Below are 20,266 nucleotides of genomic sequence, written 5' to 3'. Positions count from 1 at the left end.
TAAGCTCCAATGGGGCAGGGACTGATGTGAAGGAGTTCTCTGTACAGCACTGTGGAATCAGTGGCGCTATATAAATAAATGATGATGATTTGTCCACACATTCCATGTTTGGATACAGTGATATGCATGTGGAAATACATACATGACATTTTTCTGAGTATGTTATGTACCTGGAAAGAGCTATAATATTTATTTCATGTTTGATAATATTTTACATATAATTTGTATGGGAGACCAGATTGTAGCCATTGGAAATTAGCGAGACCTTATGTATTCATGCGTAAAAGAAAATACATCTTTAACAGCATTTATTGCATTATGAGTTTGGTATATAAAATAGTTTGCCTGTCACGGCACGTTTTTTGGGCCATGGTTATGTTCACAAGCCTCCACCCTGATGTAATTAGAACATTGCAGGAAAATAAGATTTGGGGGTAAATGTATAAGTCTGGTTTTTTTCAACTCGCCGGGACTCGGCGAGTTGACAGCCAAAATTTAAAGCGGCGCTGGCTTGTAAAGGTAAACTTTCCTTTATAAGCCAGCACCGCCTTAAATTTTAGCTGTCAACTCGCCGAGTTGCAAAAAAACGGACTTTAATACATTAACTAAACTGGGTTTGAAAGAGTGATGTTGCCTATAGCAACCAATCAGTACATTCTACAAAATGACAACTAGAATCTGGTTGCTATAGGCAAGATCTCCACTTTCTCACTCAAACCCAGTTTAGTAAATACATCCCTTGGTATTTGAGTAAAGCCACAATAGTGAGGAAAGGATTATATTTAGACACAAAACCATCTGAAACTTTCGAAGCATTGTGTTTACATTAAAAGGCCCAATTACTAACCCTTTTAATGTAAACAATCATAGCAAATGCACCAATTAAATTTGTGCCTGTATTTGACATTTAAATCTCGTATGCGTTTCTTTCCCTTTGCGACCTCTATTATGTTTCATTTACACATTTTATTTTGTAAAATCCTATTATGGTGTGATGTGTTGCACTTTGTTTTTTTTAATATTCACATGGCACATAAAAGATTTAATACAGAGGATTACACCACAACTCTATACAAATTGTGTTTGAGCCATTTTCTCACCATGGAACTGAGAGAGTTGCGTTACTGTATTGCTTCAGGACTAAAATGAACCTATTTCCCTCTGACAAATAAAGGTCTCTAAACATGTGGGCACATCTTGAGTTTTAATTCAAAGGACTCATTCTTACAATTGATATTTTCCTAGAATCAAAAGAACTATGGTATATTTTTTTTATTAGCAAATTGTTGATAGTTCTTGTTGGTTACATTTTATTAGATACTCATGACTTACTAGCGCAGTATACAGCACATATTTGTTTTCACTGCATCAATTTATTTTTATGACAATATTTACATAAAGATCTTGATTTAATACAAAACATTAAAGTTTACAGACCTTAACAGTGAAGTGTCTACACAGCCATCATATCCAGTACTGTCAAGATATTTCTAAGTGCAGAAGGTCTGCTCTAAGACCAGACAGCACGGTTCTAACGCTGTCACTGGCAGTATAACAGACAAAATGTAAGGTGTCAAACAACTTAGCTGTAATATTTTCAGGTTATTTAACATATGATAAAATATTTTCTGACTGTTTCCATGCTGGTACCAAATATTTTAATAGCTCAATAAGTGTGCTGCTTATTGAAATGCTTCTTACCCTCATCGAATAGAAGCCATTTTTCTAGCACTCAATGTTGGGTTTAAGAGAGACTTTAAGGCTATGGAGGGGGAAGGTGTACCATGTAAATAATTTGTTAAGAAACTTTGCAAATCAAATCGTAAACATTTGTACACTTCATAGCTAAAGCCCAAGATTACTTCATCTTATCCATAAGAAGCATTTGTTAATCTTCACTGTTGCCCATGGAATATATGGGAGCATTTTTCTTCAAGCATTCTTACAAGGTACAAAATAATGATTGTTGATGAAGGTCAGTTTGCCTTTCCATACAGTCATCACTATCAATATGCCTGCAATGCAGAGTTATCTGGATTAGGCATTGCTGAGTTTACCTGGAGGCATAAAGCCATTTTCACCAAGCATTTTCAGAGACACATTGCCATTTGGATGTACCACCAAGTAACTGATGCTGCCATGATGAAGACTTAATCGATCCCAAGCTTGAGGGGGAAGCTGTAGTGCCCTAAAGAAAAAGGCATAATTTTTCCAAAGTTTAAAAGTATTAAAAAGCACATTAAGTTTTAAGCTGCAGTTTCTTGAAGCAGTGATTACAGAGCCTGTCAGACCTCACTACACTGCAAGTTTTATGGATCTGTAGCTGCAGGTAATACAAATATAACCTGAATCCTAGGTAGACATTGTAAGTGCCAACATCTCTTCACAAGGGAAGAGGCAAGCTACATTAAGAGATCTTGAAGGCTTAGAAGACTTATGTACACTGGAGTTAGGATAGGTGCACACTGAAGAATTTTCCGACTGACCTGTTCTCTCAAATGATTGTACCTACAACTGAAGGTCCAATCAGTCTGGCAATTCATATGTACACACTGAAGAGTTACCTTGAAATCTGCTTTTCATCTGGTCCTCTAGTCATGAGAATGACAGCACAATATTCATTGTTGTCACTCATTAAAGTGCCTTGTTACAGCTACACATGCGCTAACGAATTTCATTAGCTTGTTACTCTGAAACAAAACTGTCGCAGAACTAACAAATTATTCCTTCAACATTTATTCACTGGGACATTCATTGCTAGCATTGGCTGAAAAGAACACAACTCTGTACACTCTATGGAGATCGCAGCATGAGTGCATACACACGATTGGTAGGAAAATATTAAACAGTACGACCAACCAAATGAAACGATCAGCACTTTGGGAGGACTAAGTCACTATATACACTAACACGATATCTGGTCAGTTGGATGTTGGCTGATTGGCCAAATAGCACAAAAAATGTGTACCTAGCCTTAGAAAGGTGACCATCCCCTTTAAGAGAACAGAATGTATCTGGCATTACCTGCATACAATATACCGGATTACGTTGTCATGACAAACTATTATCTCATAGCTATCTTCTTTCTGTTCAGGATCTGCACGATGGATGCAATTCCTGAATGCAGCTTCAATGCGTGTGCCATCTGTATAGTACTGAGGGAAATGTGTTTCAAAAGTTAGAATCAAAATGCACACATGTAATAGTGTTAATTTTACTATACAGTGTGGGGAAGGGAGATGCAATACTTGTAACTTTAATGTACTAGTTATTAACAACTTGTTATTTACTGAAACAGACCTGCACTTAAAGGCACTTCATTCTAGTCATTCAGTCCACAATTCAGGCCCCTCATGAGGGGGTTGTTCAGGGACTTGGCATTCTTAAGTTTGCACTACAAGTGCATCATGCTCTGCTTATGGTAGCTGATAAGGACTACTACTGGAAGCAGAGCTGTTTTCTGGGCCAGCAATGATTAGCAAGATCTTACTGGGTAGGTGGAGGGGGGGGGGGGGGTAGATTAATGGTCTTGCCAACCTGTGGCTCTCCAGGTGTTTTGAAGCTACAAGACTCAACATGCCCTGGCAGCTATCAGCTGGCAAAACTTGTACACGTTGGCCAGGCCTACACACGAGCCAATAGAATGAGCCAGAGTGTTCAGGAGCCCCTTACTTCAGATGTCAGCCATGTGGCGCTTACTTGGCAATGGTTTCCAACTAACAAGCAAAGGGAACAAGAGAATTTCTTAAAGATCTTTGGTTATAACAGTCTGATAGCACCTGTATTGTGTAGTAATAACTGCATTAAAGCAAGTGATCTTGTATCATGTTAATTGTTGTGCATCAGCAGCTTGTCATTTGAACTACAGGAACACAAGCCTTTACCCCAATATTAGATGCATGAATGGTCCCATCTTACTGCAGCAACAGTCTTACCACAACACTGGGCTTCCAGTCTGATGCAGGATCTGGCTGAATGGGCGATCCTTCCCGCAGCAAATCCGAACCAAATTTAGGAACATCTGATAAAAAAAAAAAAAGGACAGATACAATGTGGGAATTTTGAAACATGTTATGCATATACATTTTAAATATAAGTGAAAGGCCTCTAAATTAGAATACAAAACTATTGAATGAGGACATTTGTATCAAACAAAAAAAAAGTTGGAAACCTGCACTAGGTATATTTATCGGTTTGTATAGCAGCTGCCTCTAAATAAATACATAATATACTAAAGAAATTATACAATAGCTTGAGGAGTGCACTCAGTACATATTAAAGTTTTATCAAAGCAGAAAAAGAATGTCGATCAAGAGGCACTCAGAGGTAGCTACCTTGGAGTGTCTCTTGATCTACATTCTATTTCCGCTTTGAGCAAACATTTGTATCAAGCCCGATAAAGGCTTGAACTAAAGTTAGATATTAAACTGGCTATTTATAGTTCTTGGAAGAGAGCAAAATGCACCTGAAGTTGCCTCATTCAAAAGTTCATTTCCGTTTAAAAGACTAAAGGTTCACCATTTACACAAGTCCATTAAAACTACAGATTTTTATGCAAAACCTGAAATTTTTGTAGTCCCTCAAATAGAATTCCTCCCCCAAAAAAATGAGTATTTGTTGCTTTTGAATAATGGTAAATTTGTTGGTCATCACATGCTTTTATAATTTGACTATGCTTCAAATGTGTACACCAACTAGTGTTTCCCAACCTAGAGTTAAATTTAAGTGAACATATCACATTTTACCATTCAGGACAGTTTAATTAAGATTTTGACAAAAGGTACAAACTAGGCAGCCTCTCATCCCCCCTCCCCATTTCACTTTAGAAGAGGGCTGAGGGATATGCAGTGTCCATAGGTCGATCCCATTTGCAGTTCACTGTAAAAACCAAAAGATATACATTCCTATATAATAGTTGCAATACAGTACCTCCATACTAGAGATACATTTTGTGTATCCCATTAATTGAACCCCTGATGAGGCATCACAAGTACTAAAATGTTTATTAAAATGACCCTGGATTGGTGTTCTGAACACATAATGGGAAAATATCCAGATTGGGATGCTCTAGTTACTCAGTAGGAAATCATGGAATTAAAAATCTGACAGTAGTATCAGGAGGTCCTAGATGCAGTACATTAGTACAGTGAATCATAAGGTCTCAGGGCTGCCCAGTGCAAAGTGGAACTCAAACATCATTCCAAACAATAAGTATAAGACTTTAATGGGCATATTCAATGGACGGTGGGATTGCCGAAAATCCTGCGCTCTAAAAATATTACTGTTAATACGGTAACATTGCGCAGGGAGCTGAAATCTAGCGAGTAAATTACTGTATTAACAGTTTTTATGCACAGGATTACTGTATTAATGGTAATATTTTTGGAGCGTGGGCTTTTCTGCGATCCTGCAGTCAATTGAATATGCCCCTAGGTGTCAATTCTTTAGATAGCCCAGATATATTGTTTTACACACCAAGGTATTTTCTGTGAGCAAATACCGATGTGGTACTTTGAGTTTACATGCATGATTTGGAAAATCTTATCTACAGTGAAACCCATTTCCAGTTGCCAGACTAGTGAATCTGGAAAGGGTGGGATATGGATATTCTGTAGTCCACTACAACATACCATATCTCCTATATGTAAATTGATGTCTACAAGTAACTGTTGTAAAACAGTTACAGGACAATATTTATTCTAATATTAACTAAATATCTAAAATGAGCCCTGATCTGACTAGTTGGGGTCATATACCACACATGCTAGATCTGTGTCTTTGGATTTGCTGTGATTAGAGTTTATCCAGTAGGTCAACCCATTATACCTCTGAGGAAATCCGCATTAGTGGTGGTGTGTGAGGGAATGTATGCTATGAGCAGATATAATTGATTTTACATCCAAGGCTGGTGTTATATTCACATTTTAATGAATTTATCATTTGCTGTCACAAGATGTTATTGCCTAATTGCTGGATAATTAAGCTTTAAGATGTACTTCTAATACCTTAATAGGTAGATGTGCGCAGAACACTTTGGTTTTGTTCTAAAACTCCTCATGTTGGTTTTGGATTTGTTGGTTTTGGATTTAATTCAAAGTTGTAACAGTTTTTTTTTTCCATTTTTAAAAAATAAAGTGATGGAGCTCTTTTGTTCCAACATTACTATTTATATCATTAACATTCATTTCCAGTCTTCCGATTTGGGCCAAAGGCTGCTGAGAGCTGGCTGGCTAAAACTAGTGACAGAACAGCAGCACAAATACATGGCAGTTTAATAAGATAAATCCTTAAGAAACAGTGCACAGCAGTGGGCATGTGGGGAATGCCTCCTCGTTACCATCTTATTCCAGTTGGTGGTATGGCAGGTATTTAAGCTGTGGCAATGATCTACCTGTGGTTGCTGAAAATGCCCAGAAGTTGTATGGGCCACAGACAGCCTACCCTGCACTGACCTCTAAGAAATCCTGAATAACAAAGTTGTGTATAAAGCATGCCACAATCCCCATTAAATTTAGTGGCAAAGCACTGGCTAATAGGTAGTCACTTTAGACAAGTAGATGAAGGTGGGCTGCAACCAGAAGAAAAGCAGAGAGGAAGACCATGAACAATATTTTTAATGTTCAACAGCATGCATCATGGAAAGTGAAGACTTTATTCAGAGCTCATTAGACATTTTACACCAAGGTCATAGTGTAAATAATGCAAGATGCAATTGTCCTTGGGCCCCCCATCTAGGTGTGATAAACATGTTTGATGGTTACATGATCAACATTTATATAGTAGACATCCTAATATAGACAGGGTTTGAAAGACAATGACATACAGTATTAGGTAGTATCCCCAACCTTATCCATATAATACTGTTGACGCCTGAACTGTTGACTTGGTGTTGAACTGTCATAACATTTTACAAAAATGCTATATCAAGGCCACAATGTAAAATTGTGCAAGACAGTTGTCCTTGGACCCACCCATATGTTAAAAGGACATGCACATAGCTTAACAAACCAAGCACTTCAGCCACAAGAATGTTTGTCCTTGTTGCAGGAGTGCTTTGTTTTTTAAACTGACTTTTGTTACTCAAGTGCTTGATTTGTTTGGGCCCCCACAAAAGATAATTTTGGTTCCTGGTATAAACTGGAGAACAGATAGGATTTGAACAATTTACTAATATACATGTAGTCATCTTCCTCTATGTTGACATCACCAGTGTCAAGATCATTGTAGTTTATTTTGGTGAACACAAGTTTCTACATTTTCAGGAAGTAGCCTCCTCAGATGAGAACTCAATGTTCCCAGCAGTGCTAAACACTCTTTTCCAAGTATACACTGGAGGGTAGGACGCTTAAGTACACCAAGGAAACCACGCAGTCCCTGTCCCGGTAGGTGGCACTACGATGCCTAGCCCAGAGTAGTTTCTGCTGGTGTTACATACAACAGGATCCTCTAAGATGAATTAATCCATTGACATTCTGCTCTTTATATTCCTGGCTATCTAGACCCATCGAGATGGGTCAAGATGTCCAAATCCACCCCCTTTTAGCAGGGGTCTATCAGTGGACACTTAAATAATTTAAGTGTTAATCATCTCTGGTGTCTTACCTTGATTATACAGTGGGATTAAAATATTACATCAGGGAACATCACAACACTTCATGCTTGCGTGAAACAGTAAGACAATTGACACATTGTATCTGCAGCATTTCACAACCCAAGTCTGAGATAATTTGTATCAATGTAAAACATTTCCTATTTCAGGCAATATAGTACTGTACAAACACTGCACATCTGACCCTCTCAGATTACGTGTTGATCTAGATAATTAACTTGGGTTGCCAGCTATTTTAGCAGTCACTCGGATCTGGCTGATTACTAATATAACCAGAATGTCCAAGACACCTCATAACAATGGACATTTAAAATAATGGCAATTGACTTAAGCAAGTCATTTGCTGTCCTGCTATTTTTACACAATATGGCAACAGTCTATATTTGTAACACATTAAATATTGTAAGTAATATTAAGAGCAAAATGTACCCAACATGAAATGCCACATTTAATACACTTATGCTCTGGTGTGTATACTTAGACTGGGCCAAGGATTAAGGATTAAAAATTATATTCAACTGTTACAGGTGATTAATATGTCCAGTCCTGTGGGATCCCACTTCATCTCACACTAGTTTGTACAAGGGGCCCCAAATTGCCTTTTTTCCCTCCCAAAACTCAAAGGGACTGTTAAAGATGTTTATTTGTACATCATTAAAGTAATCTTGCACCATTCTTCTAATAAACTATTAGTTTGAGACATGGTAGAGATGTCAATATATTCAGTTATTTCTTTTAAGTCTAACCAGATGTCAACATTTCCCATTGGTGGGCCATTTTGACCATCAAAAAAGGGAAGTTTTCTGGTAGTGGTATTTGTAGGAGAAGGCGACGTAAGGGCATGTGCCATCTGTGACTTGCATCAGTTGGAAAGATAGCATTACATGAATTAAACCTAGGATCAAGCATGGTTGCCAAATGCAGTGATCCAATCTCAAGAAGTTCCAAACCTTTGGGTCCTGGTGAAGTGAATAAAAAAAACTTTATCTACAAGACCAACATAGATGTCAGAATTCCTTAATTATTTTTGCTCAGTGCTCACTACAAAAAGAGGGGAAGGGGCCACAGTTAAGTTGCAAGTATATTCATAAAAACAAGGTAGCTACAAGAACATTTACAGAAAAGGTGCCAGATGAGATACCTCCAGGAATACTAGAACAGCTTGAAAGGGCGCTGGCAAACACCATAAACAGAATTATTCAGCCAGTCATTAGCTACAACAGCAATTCCAGAGGACTGGAAGAGAGCAAATGTAGTCCCACTGCACAAGAGTGGAAGCAAAGAAGAGGGAAGCAAATACTGACCACTGAGCCTTACATCAGTAGTAGGGAAATTGATGGAGACGTCTAAAAAAAACAGAACAACAAAAAAAAAAACAAAAAAAAAAAACTGGAGGGACATCATGTCAAACAAGTCTTACTGACTGCTTGACTAAAGTAATAGCTCAAGACCTACACATCAACTTGAATTGAACCAGGTTGAACTTAATTTGTTACAATTTCATCGTTTGCGTAGCTTGCATAAGACAGAAAGGATTCTCCAGTGTGCTGGTGTAAGGCAAAATGTATCCCCCCCCCCCCCCCATCTCATGGCTTGTTGCCGTTGCATATAAAGTGTGGAATTCCACCTTGTTACTACCTCTTGCTTCAGCTGGTGGCATATCCAAATGGATGTTCTACATGCAATAGCCTCTATTGGAGATTGGCCTGTAAAACTTCTGTCTCAGACCTCGGTTTTTTGTTTTTTTTTTAAGAAACTCTGCACCAAGTTCATTATGTGTGCAACGCATGGTATGTGTTGAAATTAGAGATGGGCGGGTCCGGTTCTCCAAGAACCGGACCCACCCGAACTTTGGGTATCCGAGTACCGAGCTGAGCAGCTCGGTACTCTCCCGCCCGGTCCGAATCCAAATCGAGGCCGAACGTCATTTGTGACGTCGTCGGATCTCGGTTCTCGCGATACTTCAACTTTATTATTAGGCTAATTAGAGCAGGGACAGAGAATACAATATTGTTCTTGCAATTGCTCTAACCAAAATCGCTAGTGCAGAGGGGAGGATAGAGGTTTATTATTTTTTCTTAATATTTGGCACTCCCCAGCGCTTTTGGGGTGTCCCCCATAATTGGGCATTAATATTTCTGGCTGTCAAAAGTCATTTCTGTCAGCAGTATCTACTAAATCATTTTTAGCACTCCCCAGTGGTTTGCGCTCAGAATGGATTCAAAGCAGTCCACATATGTTCTGAATGAGCAACCAGGTTCTGTCACCAGTCCTGATGTTAGTGTTCCCAGTACGTCATCTGGCCAAGGCGATGTCAAACAACAGTGTTTTCAAATTAGTGCAAAAAACAAAAAAAAAATTTACTGTATTGAAGCGAAAAAGAAGTGTAACTGAGCAAAAGTTAAGTGACGATAAAAAAAAAATTGCAAGCATGCCATTCTACACACGCAGTGGCAAAGAGAGAATGAGGCCTTCACCTTTGGCTATTAGTGGCAGATCCCAAAAAGTTACCCAGCCTACAATTGGTGCACAACTACTGTTACGCGTCAAAGCAGAGCTGCAAGATAACAGTGAGGCATTACAGGAGAATATTTGCACTGATTCACAAATGACAACAATCCCTGTGGAGAGTCCATCCAACAGTGGGATGTCTAATCGTGAGCATTCTGCTGATGTGTGCCTTAATAGCCCGAGTGTAGCCGGTGATACCCAAATTGAGGATGCCACTTTGGAATTAGAAGAGGATGAGGGGGAGATTTGTGTAGGCGACGAGGGCGCTAATGAGGATGTTGATGAGGATGAGGTTGTTTGTGTAAGTCCTGCACCAGTGGCAGCAGTTCTGGCACGTGACAAGAAAAAGGCCATTGTCATGCCTGGGCATAAAACAAAAAAATCCACTTGTGTGGAATTATTTCTACCCAAATCCAGACAACAATTGTATAGCCATTTGTAGTGTATGTCAAACCACAGTCAGTCAAGGGAGGGACCTTAACCATCTTGGAACCTCGTCTATGTTACGCCATTTAACGAGAGTTCATGGCAAAGTGTTGGGAAAAGCTGAAAGTTCTTCCCAAAAGAATACAAGCACTCCCTCATCAGCTAAGACCCTCCGCTCACCGACGGCTACAAAATACACCCACCACACCATCCTCATCAATATCCTCAGTAGCGCTTGGAGTTAGCCCGGCATCCCACTTAAGGCTGGATGACTCCGGCACTATTATTGATTCCTCTGAAGAAAGCGTTAGTCCTGCTGCTGCTGTTGCTGCTGCGGGTGAATCGTCATCCCAGAGGCAGGTGAATAAAATGAGCAGTCCTACATTTCAGCAATTAACTGTGAAACAATCATTTGCGAGGGGAAGCAAATATGACAGCAGTCACCCAGTCGCCAAGCGAATCACAGACGCCATGGCTGCAATGTTAGTGTTAGATCTGCGTCCAATCTCCACAATAAACGCAGCTGGTTTTTCACAGTTAATTGAGGTTTTGTGTCCGCGTTACAGAATTCCATCGCGACACCATTTCTCCCGTAAAGCTATTCCACAACTATACCAAACAGTGTGTAAAAATGTAGAGATTGCGCTGAAAAATGCCATTCTGCCCACTGTTCACTTAACCACAGATATGTGGACAAGTGGAAGTGGCCAAACCAAAGACTATATGACTGACAGCCCACTGGGTTGGTCATTCACCTTCACCAGCAGGAACAGCAGCAGCATGTACACCACTACGTAACATTTGTCACAGGCAGGCCACTCTTTGTATCACCGGCTTCACTGACAGGCATACGGCTGACAATTTGTTACGCAAACTGAGAGATGTGATTGATGCATGGCTTATACAACTCGGACTCTCCCCAGGGTATGTCATTTCAGATAACGCCAACAATATAGTGCGAGCATTACAGCTGGGTGATTTCCAACATATTCCCTGTTTTGCTCACACCATCAACTTGGTGGTGCAGAGCTTCCTACGAAATAACCGTGAGGTGCAGGAGATGCTTTCGGTGGCCCGTAAAATTTCAGGCCATTTCAGGCATTCAGCCACAGCATGTAGGAGATTACAGCAGCTCCAAGAGCAGTTTAACTTGCCCTGCCACCAACTTAAGCAAGAGGTGGTAACTCGGTGGAATTCCACCCTGTACATGCTTCAGAGGATGGAGGAACAGCGCAAAGCCATCCAAGCATATTGCACAAGCCATGACATTGGGAAAGGAGGGGGGATGTATTTCACTCTTGCACAGTGGGGAATCCTTTCAGTGCTGTGCAAGGTGCTGAAACCATTTGAAGTTGTGACATGTGAGGTCAGTGCAGACTCTGCTAGTTTGAGCCAAGTCATTCCTTTAATTAGACTATTGGAAAAGCAGCTTGAGAAAATGGAGGAGCTGAAAGCAAGCAATTCAGCAAAGTATGTTGGCCTTGTCGATTAAGTACTTAATAACTCGAGGATCATTGTGAAGCGAATTAAGATCTTGAACTCGGATCAGTACGTTTTGGCCACTGTGCTTGATCCAAGGTTTAAAACCTACATTGAGTCTTTACTTGTAAATGAGCGAGATGTGAACTTTTGCAAGGAGCTATTGCTCAGCAAGTTGGCCGCTGAACTGGGCCTCGGCTTGACGACGTGTCCTCCTTCACTTTCTCAAGCTGTTGCTGCTCGTAAAAAATTAAATTTCCAAAAAAGAAGCAGGGAAGACACAGGGGGCAGACCAGAACAATTTAACATCTGGGCTGGTTTGAAGGATTTTTCAAAAAAATGTGTCACTTTGCCCATAACTCCATCCAATATGAGTATAAACATGCAAAGGATGGTGGAGGATTACTTTCAAGAGGTAGTTGATATGGAAATGTCAGACAGTCCCTTTCCTTACTGGGAAGAAAAGCAGGCCATTTGGAAACCCATGTACAAACTTGCTTTGCAATACCTAAGCTGCCCACCCTCCAGTGTGTACTCTGAATGAGTGTTCAGCACAGCAGGGAACTTAGTCAGTGATCGCCGTAGAAGGTTAGTTCCCAACAATGTGGAGAAAATTATGTTTATAAAAATGAACTACATCTTCCACGAGGAAGGCCTTCACCATCCAAGACATCCAAGCACTGACTGTTCTCTAATGGCGGATTCAAGCGGCGATGAATTGATAGTCTGTGATGACGTACACACTGATGAGGGTGAGGATTAAGCTGAAGATGATGCCGATAACATCTTTTTAAAACTTTCTATGTAAGTGTAGGGTGCAATCTACCCCCAAAGAGGAAAGGGACTTGTGGCATTTCCATATCACATACCATCTTGAAAGGCTGCTGTAAGGGCAATTTATCCTTAAGGGTAGGGTGTCATAGACAGAGTGACCCTAAACTGGCTTTGTCCATTTTTCATAATATTGTACAGTCTATAATGGCTGAATTTTTGGGTATTTTATACAAGTGGAGGGGGGCCTAGAGAGACAGAAACCAAACTGGCTTTTTCCATTTCTTTACATATTTAACTATAAGTGTAGGGTGTAATATACATTCAAAGACGATGGCTGCATTGCCAATATGCATAGATGGAGAGGAAGACAATCTGTTTTGTGTGTAGAATAGGCCTACCAACGAAGAATTATAACTGTTTTTTTGGATGATTTATTACCTCAACAATTAGATTACTTGTCTCTAAAACAGTTGGAGCACTAAATTGGGTTAATTTAGGCCCAAAAACATGGATTTTCCAAAGAAATAGCAAAACAAAACCAAAACCAAAACACGCAATGGCGGTTTTGCAAAACCAAAACACGACGGTAATCCAGATCCAAAACCAAAACACGGGAGTCAGTGACCATCTCTAGTTGAAATTCACCTAGACTGAATACACTCAGTGTTCTCAGTTATCAGCAATGAGGATTCCTGAGGAGTCTTAGCAGGGTGAGCCATTTTTTTATTTTTTTGCTATGACATATCTGAGTTTTACCCCCCTCAACAGAAAGCAGAGGTCAGTTGCTGGTTTCACAGAGAAACACACCAATGTCAGTCACAGAACACCTGGTTTTATGCCCACTTTGTAGTAAAAATGTCACTGAAGCACCCCTTAAACAATTGCATTCCGATTGAAACACTTGGGATTTTAAAGGCAACAAACATTTTTTGGTGCTGCTCAGTCATACAGCACGCTGCTTTTTCTCCACTAAATAGTTCAGATGTCACTAATACTGACCCCAATACAACTGTCTTCAAATTTAAGCATTGAATTTAAAAGCAAGAAAGATTGTCCCCAATTAGTTTACTAATATACTATTACAACCAGTAGCCACTGCTTGTCTACTCTTCACTCACACCCAATCGAGCAACACAATGCCAGCAGACTGATCTTTAATACAATCTTAAGATATGGGCATTAAAATCACAGCTATTGCAATATAAGAGTTCCTTGTTTCACCCTGTCCAACCCTCTATAAGCAAGGTTTTGAATACAGAATTGCAGCAGACGTCCTACCCACATGTCAACACTCCTAAAATAGCAGATGAGAACAGGGGGAGGGCTATATATAGAAAATATCAATCCAAAACTCACAAGAGCCAGCACTTTATCAGAAGTTACATTTTGCCTCAATTTTAGATCCAAATTTGATGCAAGAAACAGTCATGATTGTTCAACTCTGAGCCCTATAATTCTGGTCTGTTGGATTTCTGCAAAACCAAAATGCTCATCTCTAGTTAATAGTAGACAGTGTAATCCACAAGTGTAATCGGTTTTGTCTGCATGAAGGGCTCACCTGGTAGGGATTTGCTGATCATTTCCATAGTCTCTCTGGCCCTGGTCAAAGTGGAGTAAATAATCTTATCATACGGATAACCCAGATCTGCCAGGCGCTGTCCAGTTAGTTCTGTTTGATGTTTACCTTCAAGTACACAAAGGTTTTACCAAAGGACATAGGGTAGACCGTTAAAATGCATGTTCACTTAGTAAGGCTGTCAAAACTACCTCAAGAACTACTATGACCAACAAATGATATCCCTTTACAGGTTGGTGTCATTTATAGCCACTATCCCATGCAGCCTACTTAGAAAACAAAAAAAAAGTGGTAGTCATTGCTCTCCAATACCACAATCAGTTGATGTTGACAAAAGTATCCAGTTAGCTCCCTTTGGTACCTGATGAATGGGTTACACCCATGTGATAGAGAAAAGCAGGAAACAGCAATTACTTAGCACCTATAGTATGCTGGTTGCAGAATTGGGTCTACCATAAAGTATAGGGTAGTTGCAGCTCTTGATTGTTGGTTAACCAACATCCAGCATACCTGTGTCAGTGAGGACCTTCGTACGGTCAGATTTTCCACGCTTGTTGTACTGTCCGTGTCGAATCAGGAAAATGTGGCGAGTAGCTTTAGCCTTGTACTTCCTTAACTGTAACTCCAGCTCATCAGATTCTCCTGCGACTTTAGCCATGTTTATTAGGGACACTGGTTCACGGCTAGAAGGGGAGAATATTTTACTACAACACCAAAATACATCTACAACAGTCACATAAGGGGTTCAGAAGAATGCTTTATTTAACCAACATGCTGGTCAGTAGACAGGAATAAGGGCTTGGAGACCTTACATGTTATACTAGATGCAACCTGGAAGACTTCGGATTAATAGAGTAAATTTTGTTAGGACACCACCAATATTAAGTGTTTAATCAGTTAAAATACCATTTAACCAAATGGAACTTGGAGCTTCATTACACAGAGTAGTTGATTAAACCTACAATATTTACACTTTATAGGTAGAAGTAACCATTAGCTCTGAGGCAGTCAGTCTTAAGAGTGTCCTAAACCAAAGTACGCAAATCCAGGAATCTAGTAAAGTATCCTTTGCCCATCTCACATGTTTCTCTCCCAGAATATCCAATTTCAACTAGGACACTGCATTATACCTCCAGATGTATTTTAGTTGAATGTACCCAGGTAGCATAGGTTTCTTTATCACAGATACTCAAAGGAAGATGGGAGCAGAGTAAAAAAGTCTTATGGAACCCATTTATCACATTTTTCTTTAAAATCCCCCCAAAACAGTGGTTTTCAGGGGATAGCTGCATATTTAAGTAACCTGTTAATTTAGGACTCACAGCAGATAGAGATATCTGCTGCTATCTCTGAAAGCAAAAACAGTCCCCATAGTTTTCTATGGGGACTGCTATTTTACACCATTTAACAAGTTCTGAAAATCAAATATTCTTGGAAAAATGTACCCGATGGCTAAAGCTGGCATTAGCCATTGAAGCCCATGGCGAGATTACTGCGGTAGAGAAATCTCAGGATCCCTCACGGCAACTTACCTGCTCTCCCCTTTGGTCACTATAACATAAGTGGCAACTTTGCAATAGTCACCATAGAGGACATGACAGATCTTCACAAGACCAGCAGTTCTCATGACTGCTGTTCCTAGTGAAGAGTTTTAATAAATAGTAACAATATTTCATTCCTTACCTTTACAAAAGGGAATGAGATTGAGGGTGTTTAACACATGATTCATAATATACCCCTTAGTTTTCATGTTAAAATTAAAGTAAAGTAGAGTATATATATTGCCAAATGAAGTATTCTCTAGAACAGATGCACTCAATTTTATGGAAACAGGCAAAAAAAAGTTAGTGTAGTAGAGTTTTTACACATCACACTTTTCCAGTTACAATTGCACCAAGGGTATCTAGCTACATTGAGTATTTGCCAATCAATGATTGTGGTCACTTTGCAACACTTTATTAAAGGTAATTGGATTTTTTTCATATTTTATATCCCAAGAAACACAGTAATAAGAAAAAACCTCACCCACAACCATTAATTTCTTAAACATGTTCTCCTAATTACACAAATATTGATAACTTTAGTTTAAGGAAAAGTCAGAACTTTTACTTTTAAAAATTTATTTTATTAATCGAGTGTCCCAGTATGGCACAATATTCATTTTTACAGCAACTGTTTGTTTGCACCAACATACCAGCTCCAGTTACAACTGAATTAGCACTTGAGGTAAAAAAAAAAAAAAAAAAAAAAAAAATTGACCCAGTGGCGTTCTTCTGCACCTGGGGTGATCAGCAGATACAGGATGAAGCTATACAGTATCTTATAAACACCGCAAGCACTTTTACTAAACACAGTGCAGAAGTTATATACCATGCCTGTGCAGTGTTTTTTTTACAGCACATAACTGTAAAGCCCATGTCTAAAGAACAAAAAGGAGAGTTGAGCAGGTATTAAAGGCATTATGCAGAACAAATAAGTGCCTCTTAAGCAACTATGGGCTTGCCACCAGAAGACAAATCTTCTGGTTATGGTCTTTACCTTGATTCCTGCCCAGAGCCCACTTTGTCTAACTGGCCCTGCAGCAGTCCTCAGCCCAGTCCTCTAGATTAAACTATCCATTATTGTAGATCTCCTCAACTACACAGATTGTGTCAAAGGTTTTGACTTCAGTAAGTAGGTCTGTGCTCTTGAGGATATTCATAAAATAGCCACAACAAGCTAGGTCTTAAGGCAAGTTGGAGAACCAGTAGCACAGTGTGAGTATAAGGCTTTATAAAATGTGCATCTGTCATTGAAATTGCAGATCTTTGGGGCATATTTAAGAAAGCACGATAGTGCTTTTACCGAGTAATTAAGGTGCCTCCGTAAATTTATTAAGGGTGCATCGCAGCAGATATCATGGATATCTGCTGCTTTGCATTCCTCTTCGTTTTTGGGAGCAGTCACCATTCAACAGTATGGTGACTGCTCCCAGCTGCAATCTAACAAGTTCCGAAAAAACATTTTCGGAAACTTGTCTTGATAATGTACGCCAGCTGAAGCTGGCGTACATTATCAGAAATGAAAAAACCCAATGCTGTCAGCTCTGCTCCGAAGAGCAGAACTGGACAGTGCATGTGTGGAGGGATCACATGATCCCTCCCTGTCACTCACTCGCAGAATTGCAGACAGACCGGGATCTTTGTGGAACTGCACATGCGCAATGGAAAGAAGAAGAGGAACGAAGATGACGTGAAGGAGATCCTAGAGGTAAGTATGGGGTAAGTATGATTTTTTTTTTATCACAGAAACAGCAGTTTTTCGGAACTGCCGTTTCTGTGTTCCATTTTTAATAAATTTGAGAAATAGATCAATCCTTATCCATGCGATAAGGATTGATAACTATTTCTCATTTCTGCCGATGAATGATAAATGTGCCCCTAAGTAGGTCTCTGATCAATTATGGGTACAAAAGTTGATACAATTAAGGGGCATATTTAATAAAGCACGATAGTGCTTTTAACGGGTAATTAGGGTCCCACAGTGTCCTCCGCAAATTTATTAAGGGTGCATCGCAGCAGATATCATGGATATCTGCTGCTTTGCATTCTTCTTCGTTTTTGGGAGCAGTCACCATTCAACAGAATGGTGACTGCTCCTGGCCGCAATCTAACAAGTCCCGAAAAAATGTTTTTTTCGGGAACTTGCCATGTTAATGTACGCCAGCTGCAGCTGGCGTACATCATCCGAATTGAGGAAATCTAATGCTGTCAGCTCTGCTCCGGAGAGCAGAGCTGTACAGCGCATGTGTGGAGGGATCACATGATCCCTCCCTGTCACTTAGCGCTCTCTCTCTGCAACTATCGTTGCAGAGACAGAGAGGGGATCTGTGTGCGCATGTCCAGTTCTTGGAACTGGACATGCACACTTGAAGAGTGAAGAGAAGACCCGAAGACAGCGCTTCCAAAGAGGGGGTAAGTATGTTTTGTTTTTTTTATCACTGAAACAGCAGTTTTTCAGAACTGCTGTTTCTCTGCACGGCTGTACATAAATGCGAGAAGTAGTTTAATCCTTATCATTGCGATAAGGATTGAAAACTACTTTTCACTTTATGTGAATAATGATAAATGTGCCCCAATAGGTGCTGAAAGGCAACTTTCCAGTTCAAAGTTAAAAGAAAAAAAAAAAAGCGAACAAATTTTCTATTAAACAAATTTTTATCAGTTTCCCAGCATTGGGGTCGATAGTGACTTTTCTGAACTTGATTGTGGCATGCCCCAGGTACGTTGGAGTCTTCAAACACCGTTACAAGAATCATTTAAGGAAGTCTGAAGTTACTTTCACATACATGGGATTTGATTTTGTGTGTTTACTAATTTAATAAACCCTTCAAATGGTTTAATATCAAACAAATGAAGCCACATCAGTCTGAATTAGTTCTCATGTGTTCACACCCAAACACTCACCAGTCCCAGTTATGGTCCCAGCGCGCGGTGAAGACAGGCGGCCAAGAGCCGATAGATGTATTGGAGTCATCCCCGACCTTCCCCACAACCGCAGCGGTGAGAAGGGCAGAAGCAGCAGCAGCTCCCCCGGCCACGATCACTCTGCGGAGAAACATCTTCAACGTTCTATTTGAAGCACATACTGGAAACTCTCCCTCACGGCGCTTTATATACTGCCGGGATACCCGGGGCATGCTGGGAACTATCGTTCCTCTATCGGTGGACCCGGTTGATGAGATTCAGCAATCCACTTATATATTATTTACCGCACAAGGCTAAAGTATTCTCATACGTCAGAGAAATTGCGTTTTTTCACCTTATACAGGAAAATTCTTGGATGTAACTGTTCCCATCATTTTCTAAAAATGCTATACTTTCCCTTCGGCTGTGTATATGCTGAGGTTTGCTTTTACCATTTTTGTAACTTTCAGAAGGACTGAAACAACAGTTGCCAAACTTGACTACATTTAGGGGTCTGTTTAGTAAGATATTGCGGTGACAATCACTATGCATCACTGCAAATTGCAGAAATGCAGTTAACCAATAATTTACCATGCTGGGGGCTGCTCTGCAAGGCCAGGTGGTGAAGTCCCCCTTCCTCCACAAACTCTTTTTACTATGTACTTACTGTAAGCCTGCACTGCCTGTAAATGGAGGAAATGTTAGTCATAGCAGTCCATGGGGCCTATTTATATAAGAGTTTTTACATCAAAATCCCATGAAAACTGCTGTTTTCAGGGGATAGATGCATATTTAAGTAATGTTGACATTTTTTAATAAGACATCCCTTTGTTTTCTTATTTAAAATCAAAAGCAGTCCCCATAGACAGTGTCAGACTGGGGCATGAAGGGCCCACCGGGGGACTGCAATGCTAGGGGCCCACCAGAGGGCATGTGGCTCGGGGTTGTCCCATTAGAATCAGAACATTTGACAGACTGTCCTGCTCTCTCCTACTTGTTCTTGTCACTTTCACCACCTGTGAATGCTGGTTTCTTTAGCTGCGGCTTGTCTGGATCAGGGGCGAACATGGCAGGGGGCACATGCCCTCCGGGCCGGAGAGAAAAAGTCTATTTTGGGCTGGTAGAGCGACCGGCCCAAGTCTATTACTTGGTCGCTGGCCCCTTCTCCGGGATCAGCCACCTTCCTTATTGGCCGCGGATTCTTCTGATCTGTCCCCCCTCCTCCCCTATGTGTGAGATCATCATCAACATTTATTTATATAGCGCCAGCAATTTCCGTAGCGCTTTACATCCCGGTTGTCACATGGGATGCGCAAAATGTGACAGGTGCCGTCCCATGTGTGAGCAGCAACAGACATAGCAGACATAACAGACATTCTGTTTTGGTATTTCGTCCTGCTCGGATGTGCCGCGTGAGCTCTCCACCGGGGCCCAGATCCTGGGCTC

At 40.3% G+C, this 20,266-nt stretch overlaps 1 protein-coding gene across 1 annotated transcript; it reads right to left on the bottom strand.

The window, feature by feature from the left end:
* Window positions 1-1,353: 1,353 nt before the first annotated feature.
* LOC142161354 (serine/threonine-protein phosphatase PGAM5, mitochondrial-like) lies at window positions 1,354-19,001 on the bottom strand. Its single transcript, XM_075216892.1, has 6 exons — window positions 18,821-19,001; window positions 14,886-15,058; window positions 14,358-14,483; window positions 3,936-4,021; window positions 3,025-3,155; window positions 1,354-2,188 (listed from the first exon to the last, which is right to left on the bottom strand). The coding sequence occupies exons 1-6, from the start codon at window positions 18,973-18,975 to the stop codon at window positions 2,038-2,040; spliced, it is 822 nt and encodes a 273-aa protein (XP_075072993.1). The 5' UTR covers window positions 18,976-19,001; the 3' UTR covers window positions 1,354-2,037.
* Window positions 19,002-20,266: the final 1,265 nt, after the last annotated feature.

The sequence above is a fragment of the Mixophyes fleayi genome, chromosome 1 (genome assembly GCF_038048845.1).
Source record: "Mixophyes fleayi isolate aMixFle1 chromosome 1, aMixFle1.hap1, whole genome shotgun sequence".
Taxonomy (NCBI): Eukaryota; Metazoa; Chordata; class Amphibia; order Anura; family Limnodynastidae; genus Mixophyes; species Mixophyes fleayi.
The sequence above is the reverse complement of the archived record's forward strand: the minus strand, read 5'-3'. Positions and strand labels throughout refer to the sequence as shown.

Coding starts and splice junctions, on each gene's coding strand:
- LOC142161354 (XM_075216892.1), bottom strand. CDS start 18,975: ATGTTTCTCCGCAGAGTGATCGTGGCCGGGGGAGCTGCTGCTGCTTCT. Junction 15,059..18,820: donor TGGGACCATAACTGGGACTG/GTGAGTGTTTGG, acceptor CTCCCCTTCTAG/CCGTGAACCAGTGTCCCTAA. Junction 4,022..14,357: donor GATCAGCAAATCCCTACCAG/GTGAGCCCTTCA, acceptor TTTTTTTATCAG/ATGTTCCTAAATTTGGTTCG.